At 50.6% G+C, this 23,109-nt stretch overlaps 1 protein-coding gene across 7 annotated transcripts in view; it reads left to right on the top strand.

Moving 5' to 3' along the window:
* SPTBN4 (spectrin beta, non-erythrocytic 4) overlaps positions 1–22,673 on the top strand; it is a 128,424-nt gene extending 105,751 nt beyond the window's left edge. For 5 of the 7 annotated variants that reach the window (XM_060185944.1, XM_060185946.1, XM_060185948.1 and 2 more), the window contains 11 exons: positions 3,654–3,898; positions 4,183–4,203; positions 8,589–8,727; positions 8,824–8,908; positions 9,622–9,818; positions 12,134–12,738; positions 14,749–14,818; positions 15,532–15,824; positions 17,229–17,402; positions 17,544–17,586; positions 21,608–22,673. In XM_060185944.1, coding sequence (XP_060041927.1) covers positions 3,654–3,898; positions 4,183–4,203; positions 8,589–8,727; positions 8,824–8,908; positions 9,622–9,818; positions 12,134–12,738; positions 14,749–14,818; positions 15,532–15,824; positions 17,229–17,402; positions 17,544–17,586; positions 21,608–21,766 — 2,031 coding nt within the window. In that variant the 3' untranslated portion in view covers positions 21,767–22,673. The remainder of the gene's footprint in view (positions 1–3,653; positions 3,899–4,182; positions 4,204–8,588; positions 8,728–8,823; positions 8,909–9,621; positions 9,819–12,133; positions 12,739–14,748; positions 14,819–15,531; positions 15,825–17,228; positions 17,403–17,543; positions 17,587–21,607) is intronic. The other 2 variants (XM_060185945.1, XM_060185947.1) reach the window with 1 other exon arrangement.
* The last annotated feature ends 436 nt before the right edge of the window (positions 22,674–23,109 follow it).

The following is a 23,109-nucleotide window of genomic DNA, read 5'->3' as shown; positions in this document are numbered from 1 at the left end:
CTCTCTCTCTCTCTCTCTCGCTCTCTCTCTCGCTCTCTCTCTCTCTCATTAACAAAGGAAGAAACTCTAAAAGAAAATTTAAGACTTAGGCCAAGCAGTGGCACACATATTACCAAGTACAAGGACCTGGACCTAGGTTCGAGTCCCAGCTCCCCACCTGCAGGGGGTTTGCCTCACTATTAGTGAAGCAGATCTGCAGGTGTCGCTCTTTCTCTACTTCTGTCTCCTCGACTTCTCTCAATTTCTCTCTGTCCTATTTTAAAAAATAAAAGAAATAAAAGTTCAGGGCTTTATCCACTCTGACATCTCCTCATCCCAGGTTGGCTTTTAGTTTTTGGTTTTTTTTTAACACCAGAGCGCTGCTCTACTCTGGCTAATTAACGGTGAAGCCAGGGACTGAACCTGGAACCTCCAGTGCTTCCCAGTTGTTGCAGCCATGCACAACCAAAATGAAATTAAGTGGTGGAACAGGTAACAAATTAACCAGTGGCATACTGCACAGAACTCAGAGTGTCAGAGACCTGGCAGGGGTGTCCTATGGAGAACAGCCTTTGTTCCCAACTCAGATGGAGCGATTCTCCCAGAACCTCTGAAGCGAATCCTACCCAGATCCAGATAGATCTTCTAAAGGGAGTTAAGAGCCAGTTAAGCGGAACTTGACTACAGTAAAGATGAAAATGAGACCTTGAGTCTGACAGAAATCAGAGACATTTCCTAAAAGAAATGGGGGTGAAGGTGACTGTGTGAAGATGGCTGAGGATCAGCAGTGGCTGTGACAAGAAACAGGAGGTGGCTGGGGCCCAGGAGGTGGAGCACTGAATGAAGCCTTGGACTCTTAAGTATGGGTTTGAGAGTTCAATCCCGGGTATGTCATGTGCCAGAGTAATGCTTTTTCTCTCTCGTTGATGAACAAATAAATCTTTTTAAAAAATCAAAGATGAAGCTTAGAAATCATACGGAAATAAGGGGTCGGGCGGTGGCGCAGTGGGTTAAGCGCATGTGGCGCAAAGCGCAGGGACCGGCGTAAGGATCCCGGTTCGAGCCCCCGGCTCCCCACCTGCAGGGGAGTCACTTCACAGGCGGTGAAGCAGGTCTGCAGGTGTCTGTCTTTCTCTCCCCTTCTCTGTCTTCCCCTCCTCTCTCCATTTCTCTCTGTCCTATCCAACAACGAATTGCGTCAACAAGGGCAATAGTAATAACCACAACGAGGCTACAACAAGGGCAACAAAAGGGGGAAAAAATGGACTCCAGGAGCAGTGGATTCATGGTGCAGGCACCGAGCCCAGCAATAACCCTGGAGGAGGAAAAAAAAAAAAGAAATCATACGGAAATAAAACTGTGGGCTTAATAGAACTCAGGCAGTGGAAAGAAATTGGGTGCAGGTCTAACAGAAGGAAGAAATCAGACAGTTTTTTAAAAGACTTTTTTTTCTTTTTTCCTTTATTGGATAAGGACAGCTGGAAATTGAGAGAGAAGGGGGTGATAGGAAGGGAGAGAGACAGAGAGACACCTGTAACTCTGCTTCACCACTCGCAAAGCTTTCCCCTTGCAGGTGGGGACCAGGGGCTTGAACCCGAGTCTTTGTGCACTGTTAATATGTGCACTCAACCAGGTGCACCACCACCCGGTCCCAAAATCAGACAATTTTTAAAGGAGTGTTAGAAATCAGGCAGAGGTGCAGAGGAACTACCTACTGGTTATGCAAAAGGCTTTCATGCCTGAGGTTCTGATTCAAGAGAGAGAGGGAGGGAGGGAGGGAAAGAGAGTGAGAAGAAGGAGGAAGAGGAAGGGAGGAATAAGAGGAGGAAAAGGGGAGGAGGAGGAGGACAGAAGAGTAAGAGAAATAAAGAAGGAAAAGGGCCCAGAGACAGCATACTGGTTAGGACAACTCTTTCATGCCTGAGGCTCCTGGGTCCCAAATTTAACCCCCAGCAGAAACCATAATAAGAGCTGAGCCGTGTTCTGGCCTGTGTATGTTTCTCTCCGTATCTCTCATCAAAATTAAATTAATAAATTTTTAAAAAGAAAGAAAGAAAAATCAGGTGGAGGTGAGGTGCCTGTGAGGTCAGGCATTGGTTAGAGTGTTTAATTTGAAAGCATGAGGTTCTGAGTTCAATCCCAGCATCACATGTATCTGAGTGATGTTCTGGTTATGTTAATATGTTTATAGACAAATGCACCTTTAAAAAAATCAGGCAGAGAGAGAGATTGATTGTGATCAAGTGATGGATTTGAAAGATATGGTGGTCACTCAAACAAATTCAGGTGGCCAAACCAATTGTTATATAAAGAATTCGTGAGGCTGGGTGGTGATGCACCTGGCAAGTTACCATGCACAAGGCCCCAGGTTCAAACCTCCCATCCCCACCTGCAGGGGGGAAAGCTTCACAAGCAGTGAAGCAGTGCTACAGGTGTCTCTTTCTCTTTCTCCCTCCCTCCCTTTCTATCCCACTTCCCTCTCAATGTCTCTGTGTCCTACCAAATAATTTTTTTTTTTTGCCTCTAGGGTATCGCTGGGGCTCGGTGCCTGCACCACAAATCCACTGTTCCTGGAGGCTTTTTTTTTTCTCCTCACTTTTGTTGCCCCCGTCGTTTTTTATCATTGTTGTGGTTATTATCACTATTGCCATTGATGTCGCTGTTGTTGGATAGGACAGAGAGAAATGGAGGTGGGGGAAGACAGAGAAGGGGAGAGAAAGATAGACACCAGCAGACCTGCTTCACCGCTTGTGAAGCGACCCTCCTGCAGGTGGGGAGCCAGGAGCTCGAACCGGGACCCCTCCATTGGTCCCTACAGCCAAGTGCGATTAACGGGCTGTGCCACCACCCAACCCCCCAAATAGAATAAAATTCACATAGAGTCAGAGAGGTCATGCAGTGACAACACATAGGATTTATATGCAAGATGGGGCTGGAAGCTGGATGGCTACAGGTGCTTAGGGAGGATGAGGAGAGGAGCAGTGGGAGGGCCATTTTCCCCTTTTCCTTTCAATTTTTTTTTCCTCCAGAGTTATCACTCCTGGAGGCTATTTTTTCCCTTTTGTTGCCTTTGTTGTTTATCATTGTTGTTGTTATTATTGTCGTCATTGTTAGACAGGACAGAGAGAGATGGAGAGAGGAGGGGAAGACAAAGAGGGGGGAGAGAAAGAAGAGAAAGATAGACACCTGCAGACCTGCTTCACCACTTGTGAAGCAACCCCCCTGCAGGTGAGGAGCCAGGGGTTCGAACTGGGATCCTTGCACTGGTTCTTGCGCTTTGCAACATGTGCACTTAACCTGCTGTGCTACTGCCCGACCCCTTTTCCTTTCTATTTTATCCGATAGGACAGAGGGAAAGTGAGAGGGGAGAGGGAGATAGAAAGAGAGAGACACCTGAGGCCCTGCTTCACCCCTCTGAAGTGTCCTCCCCTGCAGGTGGGGGAGCTCAAACCTGGGTCCTGAAGCACGGGAATGTGTGTACTCAGTGCCAATGTCCAGGCCCCAAAATAAAAATTTAAAAACCAATCAACAGACCCACTGGAAATCAGACCTCTCAGAGCAAAAGAACTTAGGCTGAGGGGTGAGAACGAAAGGCCCATGTTAGGATCCTGGGGGGTGCGGGCTTGGCACCCCCCAGCCCCTAGGACTGGCGCCCCACCTGGCCTGCCCTGTAGGTGCGGCAGCTGCAGGAGGGGGCAGCCCAGCTGCGGACGGTGTATGCAGGCGAGCACGCCGAGTCCATCGCCAGCCGGGAGCAGGAGGTGCTGCAAGGCTGGAAGGAGCTGCTGGCCGCCTGCGAGGACGCCCGGCTGCACGTCAGCTCCACGGCAGATGCCCTGCGATTCCACAGCCAGGCCCGGGACCTGCTCTCCTGGATGGACGGCATCTCCGGGCAGATCGGGGCTGCAGACAAACCCAGGTGCACAGGGCCGCATCTGCAGCTGCCACCCCTGCCCCTCCCCAAAGTTCAAAGGGGGGGATCCCTGCTCATGGCACCTGCTCCCTGTACTTCCCGAGTTTTGACACGCCTTGGTGGGCCTGGTCTGGGGAGCTTGGGCACCCTCCTGCCCTCTGCCCTCCTGGGGAGTCTGATGCTGCATGGGCGGGCCAAAGCTGGGCGAGGGAGTGAGTGGCAGGGGCTATCCGTGGTGACTGAGAGCCCTGTCCTCCTCCCACTGGGCCTCGGGATTCACCTGCCAACAGACACTGTGTATCCAGGCTCAGGTGAGAAAGACAGTGATGGGGGATGAGGGGCAGGGGGTAGCTCAGGGACTGAACCTGCGCTCCCCTGGCTTTGTGTCTGTGACTGTGGGGCCTCTGGGCTTCTGCGCATGTGCCCAGCATGCATTTATGAATGAAGCAGAGCGGGAAGACAGCATGATGGTCTTGCACAAAGGCTCTCCTATCTGAGGCTCTAAGGCGACAGCTTTAATCCCCAGCACCACCATAAGCCAGAGCTGAGCAGTGCTCTGGTGACAGATGAATAAATAAATAAATAATCAAATGAAGCAGCCAACGCTTGGAAGGTCATGGCAGGCAACAAATAATGGAAACACATCCCAATATGATTACCGATAGTACTAAGTGCCCAGGAGACTGGTAAAGCAAGTTAGGGGACAAGGTGCTACCAGGCAAGGCCTCTCTAAAGGTGTGAGTTTGAGAGGGAGTCCTGACTGAACCAATGGTGAGTCAGATAAAGTTGGAGGAGGGTTAGGGGGCCAGGTGTTGGAGCACCTGGTTGAGCACTCACATTATAGTGCACAAGGACCCAAGTTCAAGCCCTGGTCTCCACCTGCAGGGGAGAAGCTTCACAAGTGGTGTCTCTCTGTCTCTCCCTTCTCAATTTCTCTCTGTCTCAATCCAATAATGCATAAATTGAAATAAAGTTTAAAAAGAACATATATATATATATATATATATATATATATATATATATAAAGTTGGAGGAGAGTTGCAGGTGGAAGGGCTATGAGTGCAGAGGCCCTGTAGGCTGGAGTTAGGTGTTAGATGATCTCAGTGGTTGGCTCAGGTCAGTGATGGAGAGAGCTAAGTTGTATGAAATGGGGTCAGCAAGGTAGCTTGCCTGGACAGTATTTATACTCTGTTAGGCATATCACACAGATCTGAGCTTTGGTACAGTGGTGTGTTTTCTTCTCTCTCTCTCCCTCTCTGTCTCTCTGTTTCTATCTGGAAAACTCAGCTCAGAGCAGTGAAGCCATGGCAAAGACTAAAAAACAATGGTAGGGGGCACTGGGTAGCTACATAATAGTTATGCAAAGAGACTCTCATGCTTGCCCCTCCAACATCCCATGTTCAATTCCCCACAATCAGCCAAGGCTGAGCAGTGCTTTGGTGTCTGCATCCCATAATGATCCTGGGTCCATACTCCCAGACGGATGAAGAACAGAGAAGCTTTCAAGAGAGGAGACTGGATACAGAGTTCTGGTGGTGGCAATTGTGTGGAATTGTACCCCTCTTATCCTATGGTCTTGTTAATACTTCCATTTTATAAATAAATAACAAAAAAGTGGTAGGAGAGACTAGGAAGTAGGCACACCCTATGAAACATGCATGCCATAGTGTGCAAGAACCAGGGTTCAAGCCCCTGCCACCCACCTGCAGTGGGAGAAACTCCTTGAGTGGGGAAGCAGTGCTGCGGGTGCCTCCTCCTTTTCTATCTCCCTTCACTTTAAATTTCTGTCTTTATCGTGTGTGTGTGTGTGTGTGTGTGTGTGTGTGTGTGTGTGTGTGTGTGTGTGTGTGTGTGTATTAATGGTGGGAATGAGGTTTGAGTGATAATAGGGCATTGGAAGTTGCATATGGTGAGGAGCTGGCTTTTCTCTGACCTTGTAGGACACAGATGAGAAGGTCATTGTGAGTGAGGTTGGGAGAGAAGTTGACCTCAGGAGGTGACAGGCAATGATGGCTTGATCCAGTGTGAAGGCTGGGGTTGGGGGGGTGGTGGGGAGAAGTGATTTCTTGTTAAAGTTTTCAAGTATATACACATTTTTAAAGGAAAATAGAAAACACATGAAAATTATTTGTAGTGGGTGGTGGGAGATAGCAGTGGTTATTCAAAAAACTTTCATGCCTGAGGCTCTGAAGTCAAGGTTCAATTCCCAGCACCACCCTAAGCCAGAGATGAGCAGTGCTCTGGTCAAAAAAAAACAGTTGCATGATTCACTTTTTTTTTTTTTAAAGGATTTTATTTATTTATGAGAAAGATAGGAGGAGAGAGAAAGAACCAGACATCACTCTGGCACATGTGCTGCCGGGAATGGAACTTGGGACCTCATGCTTGAGAGTCCAGAGCTTTATCACTGCACCACCTCCCGGACCACAATTCACTTATTTTTTTTAACCCAGTATACCCCAAATCTGACTTTGACATATGATCAATATAACAATGGAGGTGGTTTTTATTCTTTTTTTTTAAATTCTTTTTTATACTAAATCTCTGAACTATGGTGTTTACTTTACATGTGAACTTAATCAGACTAGCCACAGTTAAAGACTCACTTACAAGGTCTGGAAGGTGGTACAGTGGGTAAAGCATTGGACTTTCAAGTGTGAGGTCCTAAACTCAATCCTTGACACTGTGTGTGCCAAAAGTATGCTCATGCTCTCTCTCTCTCTCTCTCTCTCTCTCTCACACACACACACACACACACACACACATTAATAAATTTTTAAAAAGGTGTTCAGGCAGTAGCACAACTGGTTGAGTGTCCACATTACAATGTGCAAGAACTATGTTCAAGCCCCCAGTCCTCACCAGCAGGGTAAAGCGTCACGAGTGGTGGGGCATTCCTACAGGTGTTTCTCTTTCTATCTACCCATCTCTCCTTCCCTCTTAATTTCTCTCTGTCCTATCAAAAATAAAATAAATGCAAAAACATATATTTAAAATGTTAGGGATACGGGGTGGTGGCTCAGTGGCCACCCATACCTAGTGACTGTCATACTGGACAACACAGTCTTAGCTGAAGGTGACCAGGGGGCCAAGGACCATGAACTAGCAGAGTCTTTGGAAGTATAGCTGTAGAGAATCAGAAACATCCTGTCTTGGGGCTGGGTGGTGGTGCACCTGGTTCAGTGCACACATGTTACCATGCACAAGGACCCAGGTTCAAGGCCCCAGTCCCTCCCTGCAGGGGGGACGCTACACAAGTGATGAAGCAGTGATGCAGGTTTCTCTCTCTCCACCTCTCTATTTCCTCCCCCTCTTGATTTCTCTCTGTCTCTATCCAAAATAAATAAATAAGAAAAAAGAAAAAGAAACACTAGGTTTTGAAATCTGTTAGAATCAGAAAAGCGGGGGTTGGACAGTATTATGCCTAGTCGAGCGCACATCACCATGGACAAGGACTTGCGCTCAAGCCCCCACTCTCCACCTGCTGGGGGAAGCTTTTTTTTTTTGCCTCCAGGGTTATTTCTGGGGCTCGGTGCCTGCACTATGAATCCACTGCTCCTGGAGGCTATTTTTCCCATTTTGTTGCCCTTGTTGTTGTGCTTGTTGTAGTTGTTATTATTTTCATAGCTGCTGTTGTTGTTGGATAGGACAGAGAGAAATGGAGAGAGGAGGGGAAGACAGGAGGAGAGAAAGATAGACACCTACAGACCTGCTTCACCGCTTGTGAAGCGACTCCCCTGCAGGTGGGGAGCCGGGGGCTTGAACTGGGATCCTTACGCCAGTCCTTGTGCTTTGTGCCATGTGCACTTAACCCACTGCGCCACCCCCCGACTCCCGGGGGAAGCTTTATAAGCAGTGAAACAGTGCTGTGTGTGTCTCTTACCTATTTCTCTCTCCTTCCCTCTCAGTTTTTCTGTATCCAAAATAAATAAATCACAAAAGTGTGGCCAGAGAGAAGAAAATAGAAAAGGGAAAAAAAAATGTGTGTCCAGGTCGTGGTGCCTCTGGTAGAGTCCACACATTACAGTGTGTAAGGACCTGGGTTTAGGCCCCCCTGTCTCCACCTGCAGGGGGCAGGATTCACAAGTAGTGAAACTGTTCCAGGTGTCTCTCTGTCTCTATAACCTCTTTCCCTTTTCAATTTCAATAACACAAATACATAAAATATCTTTTTTTTAAAAAAATTTTTTATATTTATTTTATTTTTTCCCTTTTGTTGTCCTTGTTTTATTGTTGTAGTTATTATTGTTGTTGTTGTTGTTGGATAGGAGAAATGGAGAGAGGGAGGGGAAGACAGAGAGGAGGAGAGAAAGATAGACACCTGCAGACCTGCTTCACCGCCTGTGAAGCCACTCCCCTGCAGGTGGGGAGCCAGGGTTCGAACCGGGATCCTTATGCCCGTCTTTTGTGCTTTGCGCCACCTGCGCTTAACCCGCTGCGCTACAGCCCGACTCCCCATAAAATATCTTTTAAAATCACAAAAGTGTGAAGTTGAAAAAAATCACAAACGTATGACATTTTACCACCTGGGGGAAAAAACTGGAATCCCTGACTCAGTGAAGACCCTCCTACCCTCCAGACTTGGTCATGGGGGTGGGATAAACAACCTCGGCCCCAGGGGTCCAGGCTCATTTTGGGGTGACCCGAGTAAGGAGGGTTGCCTGGCTCGCAGACCCCCCCCAACTGCCCCCCACAGGGATGTGTCGTCGGTGGAGGTGCTCATGAACTATCACCAGGGCCTGAAGACCGAGCTGGAGGCAAGGGGGCCCCAGCTGACGGCCTGCCAGGAGCTGGGGCGCTCTCTGCTGCTCAACAAGAGTGCCATGGCTGAAGAGGTGGGGACTGGGGGGGTCCCCCTCCATCAATCTGTGCCCGTTGGAGGGGGTGGGAGCCACCCTGACCCCTTTCCTGCCCCCGTATATCACTCCCAGATCCAGGCTCAGCTGGACAAGCTGGGGACCAGGAAGGAAGAAATATCGGACAAGTGGGACCGCCATTGGGAATGGCTGCAGCAGAGTGAGTGACCCAGGCGGGGGCAGGGTGGAGGGGGGATGGAGGACACAGGACCTGCTGCTTCAGCATGGTCAGAAAGGCCCAGGGGGAAGGCGGGGAAGACAGCATAATAGTTATGCAAACAGACTCCCATGCCTGAGGCTCCGAGGTCCTAGGTTCAATCCCCTGTACCACCATAAGCCAGAGCTGAGCAGTGCTCTTGATGAAGAAGGAAGGGAGGGAGGGAGGGAGGGAGGAAGGGAGGATGGGCGGGTGTTGACACACTTGGTTGAGCACACACATTACAGTGCACAAGGAGCTCGGTTCAAGCCCCTGGTCCTCACCTGCAGGGGGGTAAGCTTCACGAGTGGTGAAGCAGCGCTGCAGGTGTCTCACTGTCTCTCTCCTTCCCCCTTCTCTCTCTGGCTGTCTCTATCAAATAGAGATAAGAGAGGAAGAAAGGAAAGGAGAGGGGGGGCTGGGGCAGGGAGACAGGCCAAGGGAAGTGACTTGCTTTATTCACAGGGTCTCCTGTGGGATTGACTGGTCCTGGTGGCAGAGACCTGTGGAGAAACGGGCCCCCTCAGAATAGCTCTTACCTCTTATTCTTGAAGAGTCCTGAGTGTTCAGGGTTGGAGTGGGGATGTTGTGTGTGTATGTGTGTGTGTGTGTGTCCGTCCAGTCCCTCTGAAGTGCCCCCAGGCACTCCCGCACCCTCACCTTGTGTGTCCCCTCAGTGCTGGAAGTGCACCAGTTTGCCCAGGAGGCAGTGGTGGCCGACGCCTGGTTGACGGCCCAGGAGCCACTTCTGCAGAGCCGGGAGCTGGGCAGCAGCGTGGACGAGGTGGAGCAGCTGATCCGGCGCCACGAAGCTTTTCGAAAAGCAGCAGCGGCCTGGGAGGAGAGGTTCAGCTCTCTGCGGCGCCTGACCACGGTCAGCACCCCTGCTCCTGGCCCAGTGCCCCATCCCTGACCCTCACCTCCCACCCCCAGGAGACAGGCAGGGTCCTGTGCAGTGAAGGCCTGCACTGACCGCCCCTGGGCTTCTAAGTCCACTGGGGCCTGTGGGGAGGGGTCACCAGACAGTAACAGCACGGAGTGAAGCAACCAGGACGGAGAGCTGAGGGGACTGTGGGAGCCCAGAAGCACTTGTCCTGACCTGGAGAAGCCCAATTGGAGACAAAAAAAAAAAAAAGAGACCAGATGGTGGCATACCTGGTTGAGAACACATGTTGCCATGCGCAAGGACCCAGGTTCAAGCCCCCATGCCCCATCTGCAGGGGGTACACTTTAGGACCAGTGAAGCAGGTCTGCAGGAGTCTCTCTCCCTTTTTGTCTCCCTAGCCCCATCTCAGTTTCTCTGTCATATATATATATATTTTTAAAAAAAATAAGAAGAAACCACTATTAAAAAAAATTTTTTTAAGTCTGGGGAGGAGGAAATGGGAGTCAGAAAGAAACCTAGAGACTGTGAAGATTTAGCCAGTTCTTAAAAGAATGCCAAGTGTTTGCCCTTAAAAATGGGAAATAAGGGGGCCGGGTGGTGGTGCATCTGGTTAATCACACATATTACAATGTATAAAGACCTGAATTACAGCCCCTGGACCCCACCTTCAGAGAAAAAGCACTGTGAGTGGTGGTGAAGCAGTAATGCAGGTGTCTGTCTCTATCACCCCTTTCCCCTTGATTTCTATCTCTATCCAATAAATAAAAATGATCAGAAAATAAAAATAGGAATTAAGAGGGCAAGGATACATAACATAATGGTTATGCAAAGAGATTCTCATACCTGGGGCTCCAAAGCCCCAGGTTCAGTCCCTGACACCACCATAAACCAGAGCTGAGCAGTGCTCTGGTTAAAAAAATAAGGAGAAGGAGAAGAATTAAGTGGTCTGGGAGGTAGTGGAGTGGTCAGAGCTCTGGACTTGCAAATACGAGTTCCCAAGCCTGACTGCTGGCACTGCATGTGCCAGAACGGTGCTCTGGTGCTCGTGTTCTTCCTCAGTGTGTCATTAATACACATACTCCCTCCCTCTCTCTCAATATCTTTATCTCTCTGCTATTACTTAATACATCTTTTTAACAATAGGAAGGGGGAAAATAAAGTAAAATAAAAAATAAATAAAAAGAAATAAATAAAAAGAAAAAAAACAATAGGAATGGGGGCAGGTGGTGGCACATCTGGTTAAACGCACACATTACAATGAACAAGGACCCTCACCTGCAGGAGGAAAGCTTCACGAGTGGTGAAGCAGAGCTGCAGGTGTCTGTCTTCCTATCTCTCCCCTCTCAATTTTTCCCTGTCTCTATCCAATAATAAATTTAAAAAATAGGTATGTGCACTGGAGTGATAGCATAATGGCTATGCAAAAGCCTTTGATGCCTGAGGTGTCCAATATCAGGCTCAGTCCCCAGAACCACCATAAACCAAAGCTGAGCAATGCTCTGGTAAAATAAACAAAAAGCCTTTCATGCCTGGGGCTTTGAAGTCCCAAATTTAATCCCTGGCACGACTATAAAGCAGAACGGAACAGTGCTCTGGTTGAAAACAAAAGAGCGATTTAGCAATTAAGGGGCTGGGAGATAGCTCACTTGGTAGAGTGCATAATTTACTACATGCACCACCACATGCAAAGAGCAGTGGATTGGTGCTATGGTGTCTTTCCTCTCTCCAGTTGCCTTATTCCCCAAGCTGGGAGAGAGAGAGAGAGAAGGAGAGAGGGGGAGATAGATAGATAGAGAGTGGGAGAGACGAAGGTTGCCAGGAGAGGTGGAATCACTTGGCGAAGTTCCAGCAAAGTCCTGATTGGGAGGGAAAAATGATGACGACAAAGGTCCTTCAAGCTAGTTTACCTGGGGGCGGGGGGGGGGGCGGTGGCTTGCCATGCCTGCAGCCTAGTTTAGAGCACGCCCCCCCCCCCCAAACACACAGCGCCCTTGGGGGAAGCTTCAGTCCTGTGATACCTTTTTTTCGGTCTCTATCTGAAAAAAAGGACAAAAAGAAAGAAATGGGTGGCGGGTACAGCAGCAAGTCTCTTCCCCTGCAGAGGTCAAAGCATGGGGCAGTCCTGGACAGCTCGCTTGTTCTAAGAATGAAGTGTGTGTCTTTGGGGGGTGGGGGCTGGCTGGCAGAACACCTGCTGTCTGCATGTCAGAGGCCCAGGGATGAACACCAGCAGCCCCAGCTGCACCCCCTCCGCAGGTGGCCCCCAGCCACCCACCCCTCTCCCTGCTCCCCTTCACCCCCAGATCGAGAAGCTCAAGGCGGAGCAGAGCAAGCAGCCGCCCACCCCCCTGCTGGGCCGCAAGTTCTTCGGGGACCCCGCGGAGCTGGCGGCCAAGGCGGCGCCCCTGCTGCGGCCCACGGGCTACGAGCGCGGCCTGGAGCCGCTGGCCCGCCGGGCCTCGGACACGCTATCGGCCGAGGTGCGCGCCCGCGTGGGCTACGTGCGCCAGGAGCTCAAGCCCGAGCGCCTGCAGCCGCGCATCGACCGGCTGCCCGAGGCCGCGCCGGTGCCTGCGCCCGCCGCGCCCCAGGAAGCCCCCGACCGCCCCGCCGCCCCCGCGCCGGCCGAGCAGGTCCGGCCGCGGCCCGAGCGCCAGGAGTCGGCCGAGCGCGCGGACGAGCTGCCCCGGAGGCGGCGGCCAGAGCGGCAGGAATCGGCTGATCAATCCGAGGAGGCTTCGCGGAGGAGACGGCCCGAACGGCAGGAGTCCGCGGAGCACGAGGTGGCGCACAGCCTGACCCTGGGCCGCTATGAGCAGATGGAGAGAAGGAGGGAGCGGCGAGAGAGGAGGCTGGAGCGGCAGGAGTCCAGCGAACAGGAGACGCCCATCCGAGAAGTGGCCAAGGGGTGAGCCAGCTGTACCCCCACCCCACTCCCCCAGACCAGAAAGTGAGGACAGAGACCCCATGGTTCTTAGCGCCCTCCTCCTCCCCAGGCAGGGTGGGGAGGACTCAGGTTCTCAGCTAAGTTCTTTTCTTTCCATTTTATATTTTATTTCTTGAGGGAGATGCAGACAGACCAGAACCCTGTTCAGCTGTAGCTGATGGTGATTCTGGGGACTGAACCCCAAATCTCAGAGCCTCAGGCATGAAAGTGTCTTGCAGAACTATTATACCGTCTCTCTGCCTTTCTCAGCTAAGTTCTGACCCAGCAGCAGATCCCCTGGGTGGCCGTGGGCAGGTAAAGGTGTGACCACCACCTCCCTGTATGACCCTCACCACCTCGCTGAACCTTATATGCTAGGGGAGATTTTATTTTTATTTTTTTGTCACCGGGGTTATCTCTGGGGCTTAGTGCATGTGTGGCTCCACCTCTCATCCCAGCCTTTTATTATTTATTTTACTTTCCCCTAGAGAGTGAGAGAGAGAAGAGAAACATTGCAGCACCACTCCACCACTAAAGCTTTTCCCGACGGGAGTCCCTAGGGCTCAAACACGGGTCCTGAACCTAGGTTCTTGCACACAGTAACGTGCACACTCTACCGAGTAAGCCACCTACCACCACCCACCCGCCATCTCCATTTTATTGGTTGGGTTGCCAAGGTTCCTAAAGGGTGAAACTGGAAATCCAATTTGTCAGAGTGTGTTGTGCAGATCAATCCAGGAAAAAAATGAAGCTCTGTCCCCAGGAAGATACCTCGAGTCAGATGTTTTTCAGAGACAATGGCTTCCTGACCCCTTTTTGACTCCATTACTGCATGCCGAGTGCCCAGTCTGTCTCTGGTATATGCTGGGGAGATCAGTGACTACAGCAGCTTTTGGGTCCAGCAGTGGCACACCCAGCAGAGCACATAGGTCACTCTGCATGCAGACAGGTGTTCAAGCTTCTGGTCCCCACCTGCAGGAGGGAAGCTTCAAGAGTGGTAAAGCAGTGCTACAGGTGCTTAACTTTCTCCCTCTCGCTCTCCTCCCTCTCTATTTCTGACTCTGTACAAGAAAAAAAAGTGGGGGGCAGGGGAGAAAGAAAGACCTCTGGCAGCAGTGGAGTCTTTATGCAGGTAGGAACTGAGCCCCAGAGATAAATCTCGAGGGAAAAAAAGAAAGCAAGCAAGGAAAGACTGTATATCAGCTTTCATGAGGTTTACACTCCAGTGGGGGAAGCAGACTTGTCACAAGACAACGGTCAAAGCTGGGCTGGGAAAAATCCCAAGGGGCTTGGTTGCTCAAGTGGGTGGAAGGAGACAGTGTGTGTGGGGGCGGCAGAGTCCCTGGTGCACTTTGTGCTGCTTAAAGCTCAGATGGGAGAGAGGTTCTTTCTTCTCTTCCCTGCAGCGTGTCAGGTTAACATCAGAGAGTCAGAGGAAGTGGACAGGGGCCTGGCATTTCAGACTAAGTGTTAAGAGGCTTGCTTTGGTACAGCTTAAATCCTGCAGGAGGCCCTAGGCTCAAGACTTGGCACTACATGGGAACACCCAAAGAGCTCCATGAATGGTGGAGCAGTGCTGTAGTGTCTCCTCTGTATGCTTTTCCTTCTCTTCTCTTCTCTCTCTCTCTCAGAAACAAAGAATATAGAGTGAGGGAAGTATAATGTTTATACCAAAAAAAAAAATGAATGCCTGAGAATTCAAAGTCCTAGGTTTAATTCCTGGCACCACCATAAACCAGATCTGAACAATGCTCTGGTAAGAAAGAGGAAGGAAGGAAGGAAAGAAGGGAGGAGGGAAGGAGGGAAAGGGAGGAAATATATATATGAATGATTGGGAGGTGGTGAACTCAAGGCAATATTATGAAAATGCAAGGTTCTGTGTTCATTCCCAGGAGGGAAGGTAGGCAGTGGAACTCCTCCAGCCAGCCAGGATGGCCCCTGGAAGAAGGCATCCCAGTCCATTGGGTCTTTTTGTCCCTCCCTGTTCCCCAGGAAGGCCACCCTGGCTGACATAGTGGAGCAGCTGCAGGAGAAAGAGGCAGGCCCAGGGCTCCCAGCTGGGGTAAGTTGAGCCTTTGGATGGGGGTGGGGGGGAGGTATGGTGACCCCTGACCTGGGACCAGAAGTCAGGATCCCAGAAACTTAGCTTAGCCTCTGTCCTGTCCTCAACCCCCAGTTCCCCAATCCTGCAAAGAGAGACCCACCCTTTCAGCCATGAAAATTGCTTTAGAAAAAAAAATTGCTTTAGAGATGAAGCCACTGGCCTAAGGAAACCCCCCCCACACACACACACAGACTGCCCCCGCAAGTAGACACCAGACTCTTTGCACATCTGTCCTGGACTCTGTCTCCATCCCAGCGGGCTCTCCAATGTCCTCAGACACACAAGGAAGCCTGATTCCTCCTACACACAGCTGGGACACACCTGCTTCTCCCCAACCACTTCTCTTCTCCCCAAGATCCACAGGAATTCGGAGTCTAGTTGTCATCACTCCCAAGACCATTTGGGGGAGGGGGTGCTAAGGAGGCAGCATAATGCTTCTGCAAAAAGAGTGTCATGCCTGGGTCTCCAAGGTCCCAGGTTCAATCCCCAGCACCACCATAAGCCAGAAGTGCAGCGCACTGATTGAAAAATAAATAAATAAAAACAGTGGGGGCTCCTAGGATGTGGGTCTCCATGCAAAGCAGATGACTCCCTGGACCCCTGCTCCCCCGACAGATGGCCCCCACCGACCCCCCATGGACGGCACTCCTCTCCCCCCTCCCTCCACACAGCCGTCGCTGCCTCAGCCTCGCGAGCTTCCCCCAGGCCGCCTGCCCAACGGGCTTGAACCGCCCGAGAGGACACCTCGGCCGGACCGGCCGCGAGCACGGGACCGGCCCAAGCCGCGAAGGCGGCCGCGGCCCAGAGAGGGTGGTGAGGGCGGGGGGAGCCGGCGCTCGCGCTCTGCCCCAGCTCAGGGCGGCTCCGCCCCCGCGCCTCCGCCCCCGCCCACGCACACTGTGCAGCACGAGGGCATCCTGCTGCGCAAGCGCGAGCTCGACGCTAACCGCAAGTCGTCCAACCGGTGAGCGCGCGGGTGGGCGGAGCTTTGGAAGGCGGGGCCTAAGAGCGGAGTGCCCAATGAGCAGCTAAGAGAGGGCGGGGCCACACCTTAGGGCGCCCACCCGGGGAGGGGCGGGGTTTTATGGGCGTGGCCTAATTAGATACTAGTCTAAGCGCGTCCAATGGGTGAGTCGTTGGGGGGCGGGACCTGAAAAAATTTTCCAACTGGATTGAATCGCGACCTAGTTGCCTAGCAACCACCTCAGGCTTTGACAGAGCCGTGGTGGGGGGTGGGTTGTCCTGGGGTGCAATGATTGTTTGGTGAAAGCAGAGAGATCCTACAATCAATGAATGAGGATGGGTCCCACCCTTGACGTTTCAGTTTAAGAAGGCGAATAAAAGGGCAGAGTCCAGTTTCCCAGTGGCGAGGGGTGGGTGGCTAAGGGTCAGAGGAGGCATCACATACAGATTTCCAGATGGTTCACCAACTGCGAGGTGGAGTCCAGCCTCTGCTAGCTCAATCCCCCCCGCCCCCGGGAAGCAGCATCTAGAGAGGAGAGGTTAGCCAAAAAACCTCGGAGTCGGGGGAGTCGGGCGGTAGCGCAGGTGGTGCAAAGCGCAAGGACCAGCATAAGGATCCGGGTTTGAGCCCCCGGCTCCCCACCTGCAGGGAGTCGCTTTACAGGCGGTGGAGCAGGTCTGCAGATGTCTATCTTTCTCTCCCCCTCTCTGTCTTCCCCTCCTCTCTCCATTTATATCTGTCCTATCTAACAACAATAAAACAACTATAATAAAATAATAACTACAACAATAAAACAACAAGGACAACAAAAGGGGATAAATATATTTTTTTAAAAAGCAAGTTCCCCCAAGATGTAAAATAGACAGAGTAAGTTGGATGTTGTCTAGCGGTCCAGGAATTGTCTTTTTCCCATGTGCTGAAGCTGACGTGAGAATGAACCAGAGTACCTTGGTGTAGTTTGCTCCTGAAAGGCTTTCCCCTCCATCAGGTCTTTGGCTGAACAAGAAAACAAATTCCTATTGCAAACAGGAGATCTCTCTTTTGGGGGGTGGGGTGGATTCCAGTGTGTGTGTGTGTGTGTGTGTGTGTAAGAAAGGGAGAGAGAACATATCCATCAAAAGTGTAAAGAGAAGACAGCTTAAATCTTCATTGGAGGGGATTCAGTCTGGGAGGGAAGGAGAAGCATCCCCCAGCAGAAGCCAGCCTGGGTATATCCAGGCTGAGATCTGAGAAATATACTCTCAGCTCAGGAGCGACCAGGGAAAGAACACTCTAGGCACCTGATATTTCTAGGGCAAAGGTCCAAAGGGAGAAAAGCTTAGATATGCTCAGCCTATGAAAGGTATTAATGAAAAGTACCAGAGTTCTGTGGTTCCACCTTGAGCCCCCTCTCATCAACCCCAGGTCTTGGGTGAGCCTTTACTGCGTACTCAGCAAGGGGGAGCTGGGCTTCTACAAGGACTCCAAGGGCCCAGCATCTGGGAGCACACACAGCGGGGAACCATTGCTCAGCCTGCACAAGGCCACCAGCGAGGTGGCTAGTGACTACAAGAAAAAGAAGCACGTCTTCAAACTCCAGTGAGCTCCTCAGTGGGCTGGAGGGAGGGATCTGTGGCGCACGTCCCTGCCACCTCACCGAACCCCTTGGAGAAAAGCTGGTGGATGGGTGGGCTTGGTCCTTGCTCCGGACCTCCCAAGACCTGTGTCTTCTTCCTGTAGGACCCAGGATGGCAGTGAGTTTTTGCTCCAGGCTAAAGATGAGGTAAGATTTGGTCCCTTCCCTCCCTGGTGTGGAAAATGGGGATGGTGTGGCTGTTTGGCTCCTGATCCACAGCCACGGAGCTCTGAGGGGAGGCAAGAGATAAGTTACCAGGGTTATAATAGGAAAGCTCACAGCAGAGGGAGCTCAGAGGAAGAGCCTAACATTGCTAGGGGCTAAGAAGGACCCAGATTCAAGCTCCTGGGGATTCGAGAAGTAGAGCAGGGGGTTAAGCGAACACACGTGGCGCAAAGCACAAGGACCTGTGTAAGGATCCTTGTTCGAGGGCCCGGCTCCCCACCTGCAGGGGGTGTCACTTCACAAGCAGTGAAGTAGGTCTGCAGGTGTCTATCTTTCTCTCCTCCCTGTCTTCCCCTCCTCTCTCCATTTTTCTCTGTCCTATCCAACAATGATGACATCAATAACAGCAATAATAATAACTACAACAATAAAAAGACAAGGGCAACAAAAGGGAATAAATAAATAAATACTTTAAAAAAAAACAACAAGCTCCAGGTCTCCATCTGTAAGGGAGAAGCTTCATGAATGGTGAAGCAGGACTGCAGTTGTCTCTCTGTCTCTTTCCCCTTCTATCTCTCCCCTCTTGATTTCTCTCTGTCTCTATCCAATAAATAAAAAAAATAAAAAGTAAAAAGAGCGGCTGGGTGGTGGTGCACCTGGTTGAGCGTACATGTTACAGTGCGTGTGCAAGGACCCAGGTTTAAGGCCCCAGTCCCCATCAGTAGGGGGAAAGACTCACGAGTCACGAGTCATAAAGCAGGGCTGTAGGTGTCTCTCTGCCTCTGTCCCTCTCTACCTCCCCTTTCCCTCTTGATTTCTGGCTGTCTCTATGCAATAAATAAATACAGATTTAAAAGAAGAACCAGAGGTACAGACCTACCCTAGATTAACTGAGCTGGGAAAGGGTCCTAGAGGCTACATCTCACAAGGCACTATCGGCCTGTCTGTGGATGTAGGAGTCTATGCTAAGGGTACTAGGAGCCAACTCAGGATTTTGAGCTCAAGAGGGTTATTGGGATGCCAGGACTCAGAAGTGAGAGCACACACTTTACGTCATGTGAGTTCAGGTCACAGCACCACACAGGAACACCAAAGAGACTGCAAGAATGATGGAGCAGAGTGTTGGTGTCTCTCTTCTCAAATATATAGAATAAGGGAGGGGAGAAATCAAAATATAGAATAAATATTGGGCTGTTAAGTGATGTCAGATGCTAGACCCTGGGTTCATTTCCTGGTATCACATTAAAAAGAAAAAAGAATAAGAAAGATTCCTTTGACTATACTTTTTTTTATTGTTGTTACTGATGTCATTGTTGTTAGATAGGACAGAGAGAAATGGAAAGAGGAAGGGAAGATAGGAGGAGAGATAGACACCTGCAGACCTGCTTCACCACTTGTGAAGCGACTCTCCTGCAGGTGGGGAGTCAGGGGCTCAAACTGGGATCCTTACACAGGTCCTTGCACTTTGCGCCATGTACGCTTATCTACTGCACTACCGCCTGACTCCCCTGACTATACTTTTTTATTATTTTCTTTTATTTAATAATTTTTGAAAACTTTATTTAACTTTTTAATATTTATTTATTTATTCCATTTTGTTGCCCTTGTTTTATTGTTGTAACTATTATTGTTGTTGTTATTGATGTCTTCTTTGTTAGATAGGACAGAGAGAAATGGAGAGAGGAGGGGAGACAGGGGGAGAGAAAGATAGACACCTGCAGACCTTGTGAAGCGACCCCCCTGCAGGTGGGGAGCCAGGGGCTCGAACCGGGGTCCTTATGCCAGTCCTTGTGCTTTGCACCACCTGTACTTAACCTGCTATGCTACCTCCCACTCCCTATTATTTGCTTTTATTGCCACCAGCATTATCACAGCACTATGAATCCACTGCTACTGGTGGCCATTTTCCTCTCCCCTCCCCCTCTTTATTTAATAGGACAGAGAAATTCAGAGGGGAGGGGGAGATAGAAAAGACAATACCTGCAGACATGCTTCAGTGCTCATGAATGTCCCCCCTGCAGGTGAGGAGCAGGAGCTTGAGCCTGAATCTTTGCACATGGTAATGTGCTCAGCTGGTGCTACTGCCAGCCCCCTTTGCCTATTCTGTGCAGGGTGAATCAGAGAGGGCAGACATTGAGTTGGGTTCAGGAGGCAGCCAGGGCAGGGCCTCACATTGGAAGGCACGATTGGCCTGTGAGGGGTTGGGGGAAGGGGGAGAAGAATGAGAGGGACCCTTGGGGACTGAGCTGGGGTGGGGGCAGGCCCAGAGGAGCAGGTGTGGAGGTGGTGTGGAGAGCTGTTTACAGTAACGCCTGTTATGAATTCATCCTCACTAAGCAGGCCTTTTATTTTCTACACCCTTCTGTCTACTTCAGATGTGGATGAAAGGACAGATATGGGGACTGGGTGGTGGTGTACGTGGTTGAATGTACATGATACAATGCACAAGGACCTGAGTTCGAGCCCTCAGCCCCCACCTGCAGGGGGAAAGCTTTACAAGTAGTGAAGCAGTACTGCAATCTTTTTTTTTTCTCTATCCCTATCTCCCCCTTCACTCTTGATTTCTGGCTGTCTCTATCTAAGAAATAAGCAAAGATAATAATAATAAAAAAGAAAGGACTGAGATAAAGCTCAGAAATAGGGTGCTTGCTCTTCATGCATAGGACCTTGCGTTCAATCCCCAGCACCAGAAAACAAGAATGAAATAAGTAAAAAAATATATATGCAAATGTATATATATAATTTTATTATAAAATATATATATTCTAGAATATATATATATATATATATATATATATTTTAAACCAGAGCACTGCTCAGCTCTGGCTTATGGTGGTGTGGGAGATTGAACCTGGGACTTCAGAGCCTCTGGCATGAGAGTCTCTTTCTTTGCATAACCATTAAGCTATGTACCCCTGGCCAAAGATATATATTTTTAATATTATAGGGTTAGTGTGAGATTGAAATAGCTTGAAGGGTGGTTGAATGCCCAGTAGAGCTCACATGTTACAGTGCACAAGGACCTGGGTTCAAGCACCCCTTGCCCCTATTCCTACCTGTAGGGGGGTAAGTTTCACAGGTGGTGAGGCAGTGCTATGGGTTTGTCTCTCCCTATCTCTCCCCTTATCTCCTCCTTCCCTCTCAATTTCTCTCTGTCTCTATCCAATAATAAAAATATATGATATATAAATCACTTGAGACAGGTAGTGTACTTAGCCCAGGTCCTGTAGGTGCCAGAACTCTCTAAGCATCTGCTGATATTTTTTTGTTGTTTAAAGTGGGAATTAGACATAATGCTATTGCAGGGGATTAAATGAATTAATCCACAAAAGTACTCAGAACAGAACCTGGAATGTAGCAAGTGCTATGTAACTGCATTATTCATTATCATTATTTATTTCTATTTTTACCCCCACTTAATAGAGGAGGAGGGGGGCCAGGCACTGGCACACCTGGCTAAGCACTCACATTACAGTGTGCCAGGACTCGGGTTCGAGTCCCCGGTCCCCACCTGCAGGGGGAAAGCTTCACGAGTGGTGAAGCAGGGTTGCAGGTGTCTCTCTGTCTCTCTTCCTCTCTATCTCCCCTCCCCTCTCAATTTCTGACTGTCTCTCTCCAATAAATAAATAAATAAAGATAATTAATTTTTTAAAAAATAGAGGAGGAAACTGAAGTTCAGATTGATTCTAGTTTTCTTTATTACCAGAACACTGCTCAGCTCTGGCTTATGGCGGTGTTGGGGATTGAACCTGGAACTTCTGGTGTCTCAGACATGAAAACTTGTTTATGTAATCATTATGCTATCTCCCCAACTGGGGGCAGTTTGATTCTAGAACTGACAATCTCCTCCCCCCTTTTTGTGACAGACAGAAAGACCACAGCTACAATGCAGTGAGGGCCCTGTTCCAACCTCCATATGGCCAAGCAGCACACCCCGCAAGTGAGCTATTTCCCAGTCTTCTCTCTTCCAAATGTGAACTCTGTGCCCTGCTTCTCTCTCCAGGAGGAGATGAATGGCTGGCTGGAGGCTGTGGCCAACTCCGTGGCCGAACACGCAGAGATCGCCCGCTGGGGACAGACGCTCCCCACCACATCGTCCACCGACGAGGGAAACCCTAAGCGCGAGGCGGGGGAGCGCAGAGCCAGTGGGCGCCGGAAGTGACTCCCACCAGGGGACCCGACACACCTCCCCTCCCCTTTTCTCCGCACTGTGGGCACAAAGACACTTTCTCTTCTGCGGGGGCGGGAGCCCCCAGTCCCACCAAACACTGCGGGTGTGCCATGCTGGCCACTGGAAAGGAGGGGACTTCTCCTACACCCCAAGAAGTGGGGAGGGGGGTTGCTGCCCCTATAGCCATATTTAGGCCCCTTCCTGCTCGCCACCCCCACCCCAGGTGCTGGGGCTCCATTATTTTTATGCAATAACTGAGCTTGGGAGGCGGGGGCGGGTAAGGGGTCAGTGGAGCCAAGCCCCCTGCCCCATCCCCAGATTCTGCCCCGAGAAGCTGGGGTGGGGGTGGGGCGACAATTCCTGCCCCCCTCTCCACCCTAGGGATGGGCACAGGGGCGCTAGTGAGGTCCCCTGGACCATCCAGGGTGCTAGGGGGTGGGGAGGGGACGCTCCTTCCCCGCCTTTACCTCACGTCCAATGCTGCCTTGATCTATGTCTGGGAAGGGGGAGTGAAGGGGCCCCTAACCCCCCCCCTCCTGCCTCCAATGCTCCGTCGCCTCAGAGCCATGCGATTCATCTGATTTAATTTATTTTTGCAAAATGTCGACTTCTTCCGCCTCCTCTCTTTGCTCCCTCCTCCGTCCATATCTGCAAAGGCTTTTTTCTTGGGAGGGGCGTCAAAGTTCAAAATTGTCTTCCTCTCTCCTCTCCCCTCCAACTGTAAATGCCACTTTCTGAGGGGAGGGGTGAGGGGAAGCACACACCCCCCCACCTTGCATGCTTCTGGCTGGAGCACCTCCCCGGGTGTAGGGGGAGGCGAGTGGTGGGGAGCCCAGGGGTGGGGGGCAGTGTGGCAGGCGCACACTGTCTGTACTTAAAATAAATCCTTTGGCTTTGACGGTCTGTGCTGGTTTGTTTGCGTTTCATGGTCTGCGACTGGGAGGATGGAAACATTGAGATGGCTCCCTTGGTATCATAGGTTTCTGGTTTTGTTTTTACCAGAGCACTGCTGAGCTCTGGCTTATGGTGGTGTGGGGGATTGAACCTAGGACTTCCAAGCCTCAGGCATGAAAGTTTCCTCGGAAACATTGAGATGACCCCCTTGGTGGGGCTCTTTTGTTTGTTTTTTTTCCAGAGCATTGCTCAACTCTGGCTTATGGTGGTGCGGAGGGGGGGTGCGGGGGGGGGGATAGAACCTGGGACTTTAAAGCTTCAGGATCTTTGCATAACCATTATGCCATCTCCCCTGCCCGATTTCTGGGTCTTAACAGTGTTCTCCCACTTCGACAAAGCACTGTGAAGGGAAGCCCAGAGGGAGGGAGCGACGTCTAGCT

The sequence above is a fragment of the Erinaceus europaeus genome, chromosome 2 (genome assembly GCF_950295315.1).
Source record: "Erinaceus europaeus chromosome 2, mEriEur2.1, whole genome shotgun sequence".
In the NCBI taxonomy this organism is placed as follows: Eukaryota; Metazoa; Chordata; class Mammalia; order Eulipotyphla; family Erinaceidae; genus Erinaceus; species Erinaceus europaeus.
This window is presented reverse-complemented; position numbering and strand designations above follow the sequence as displayed.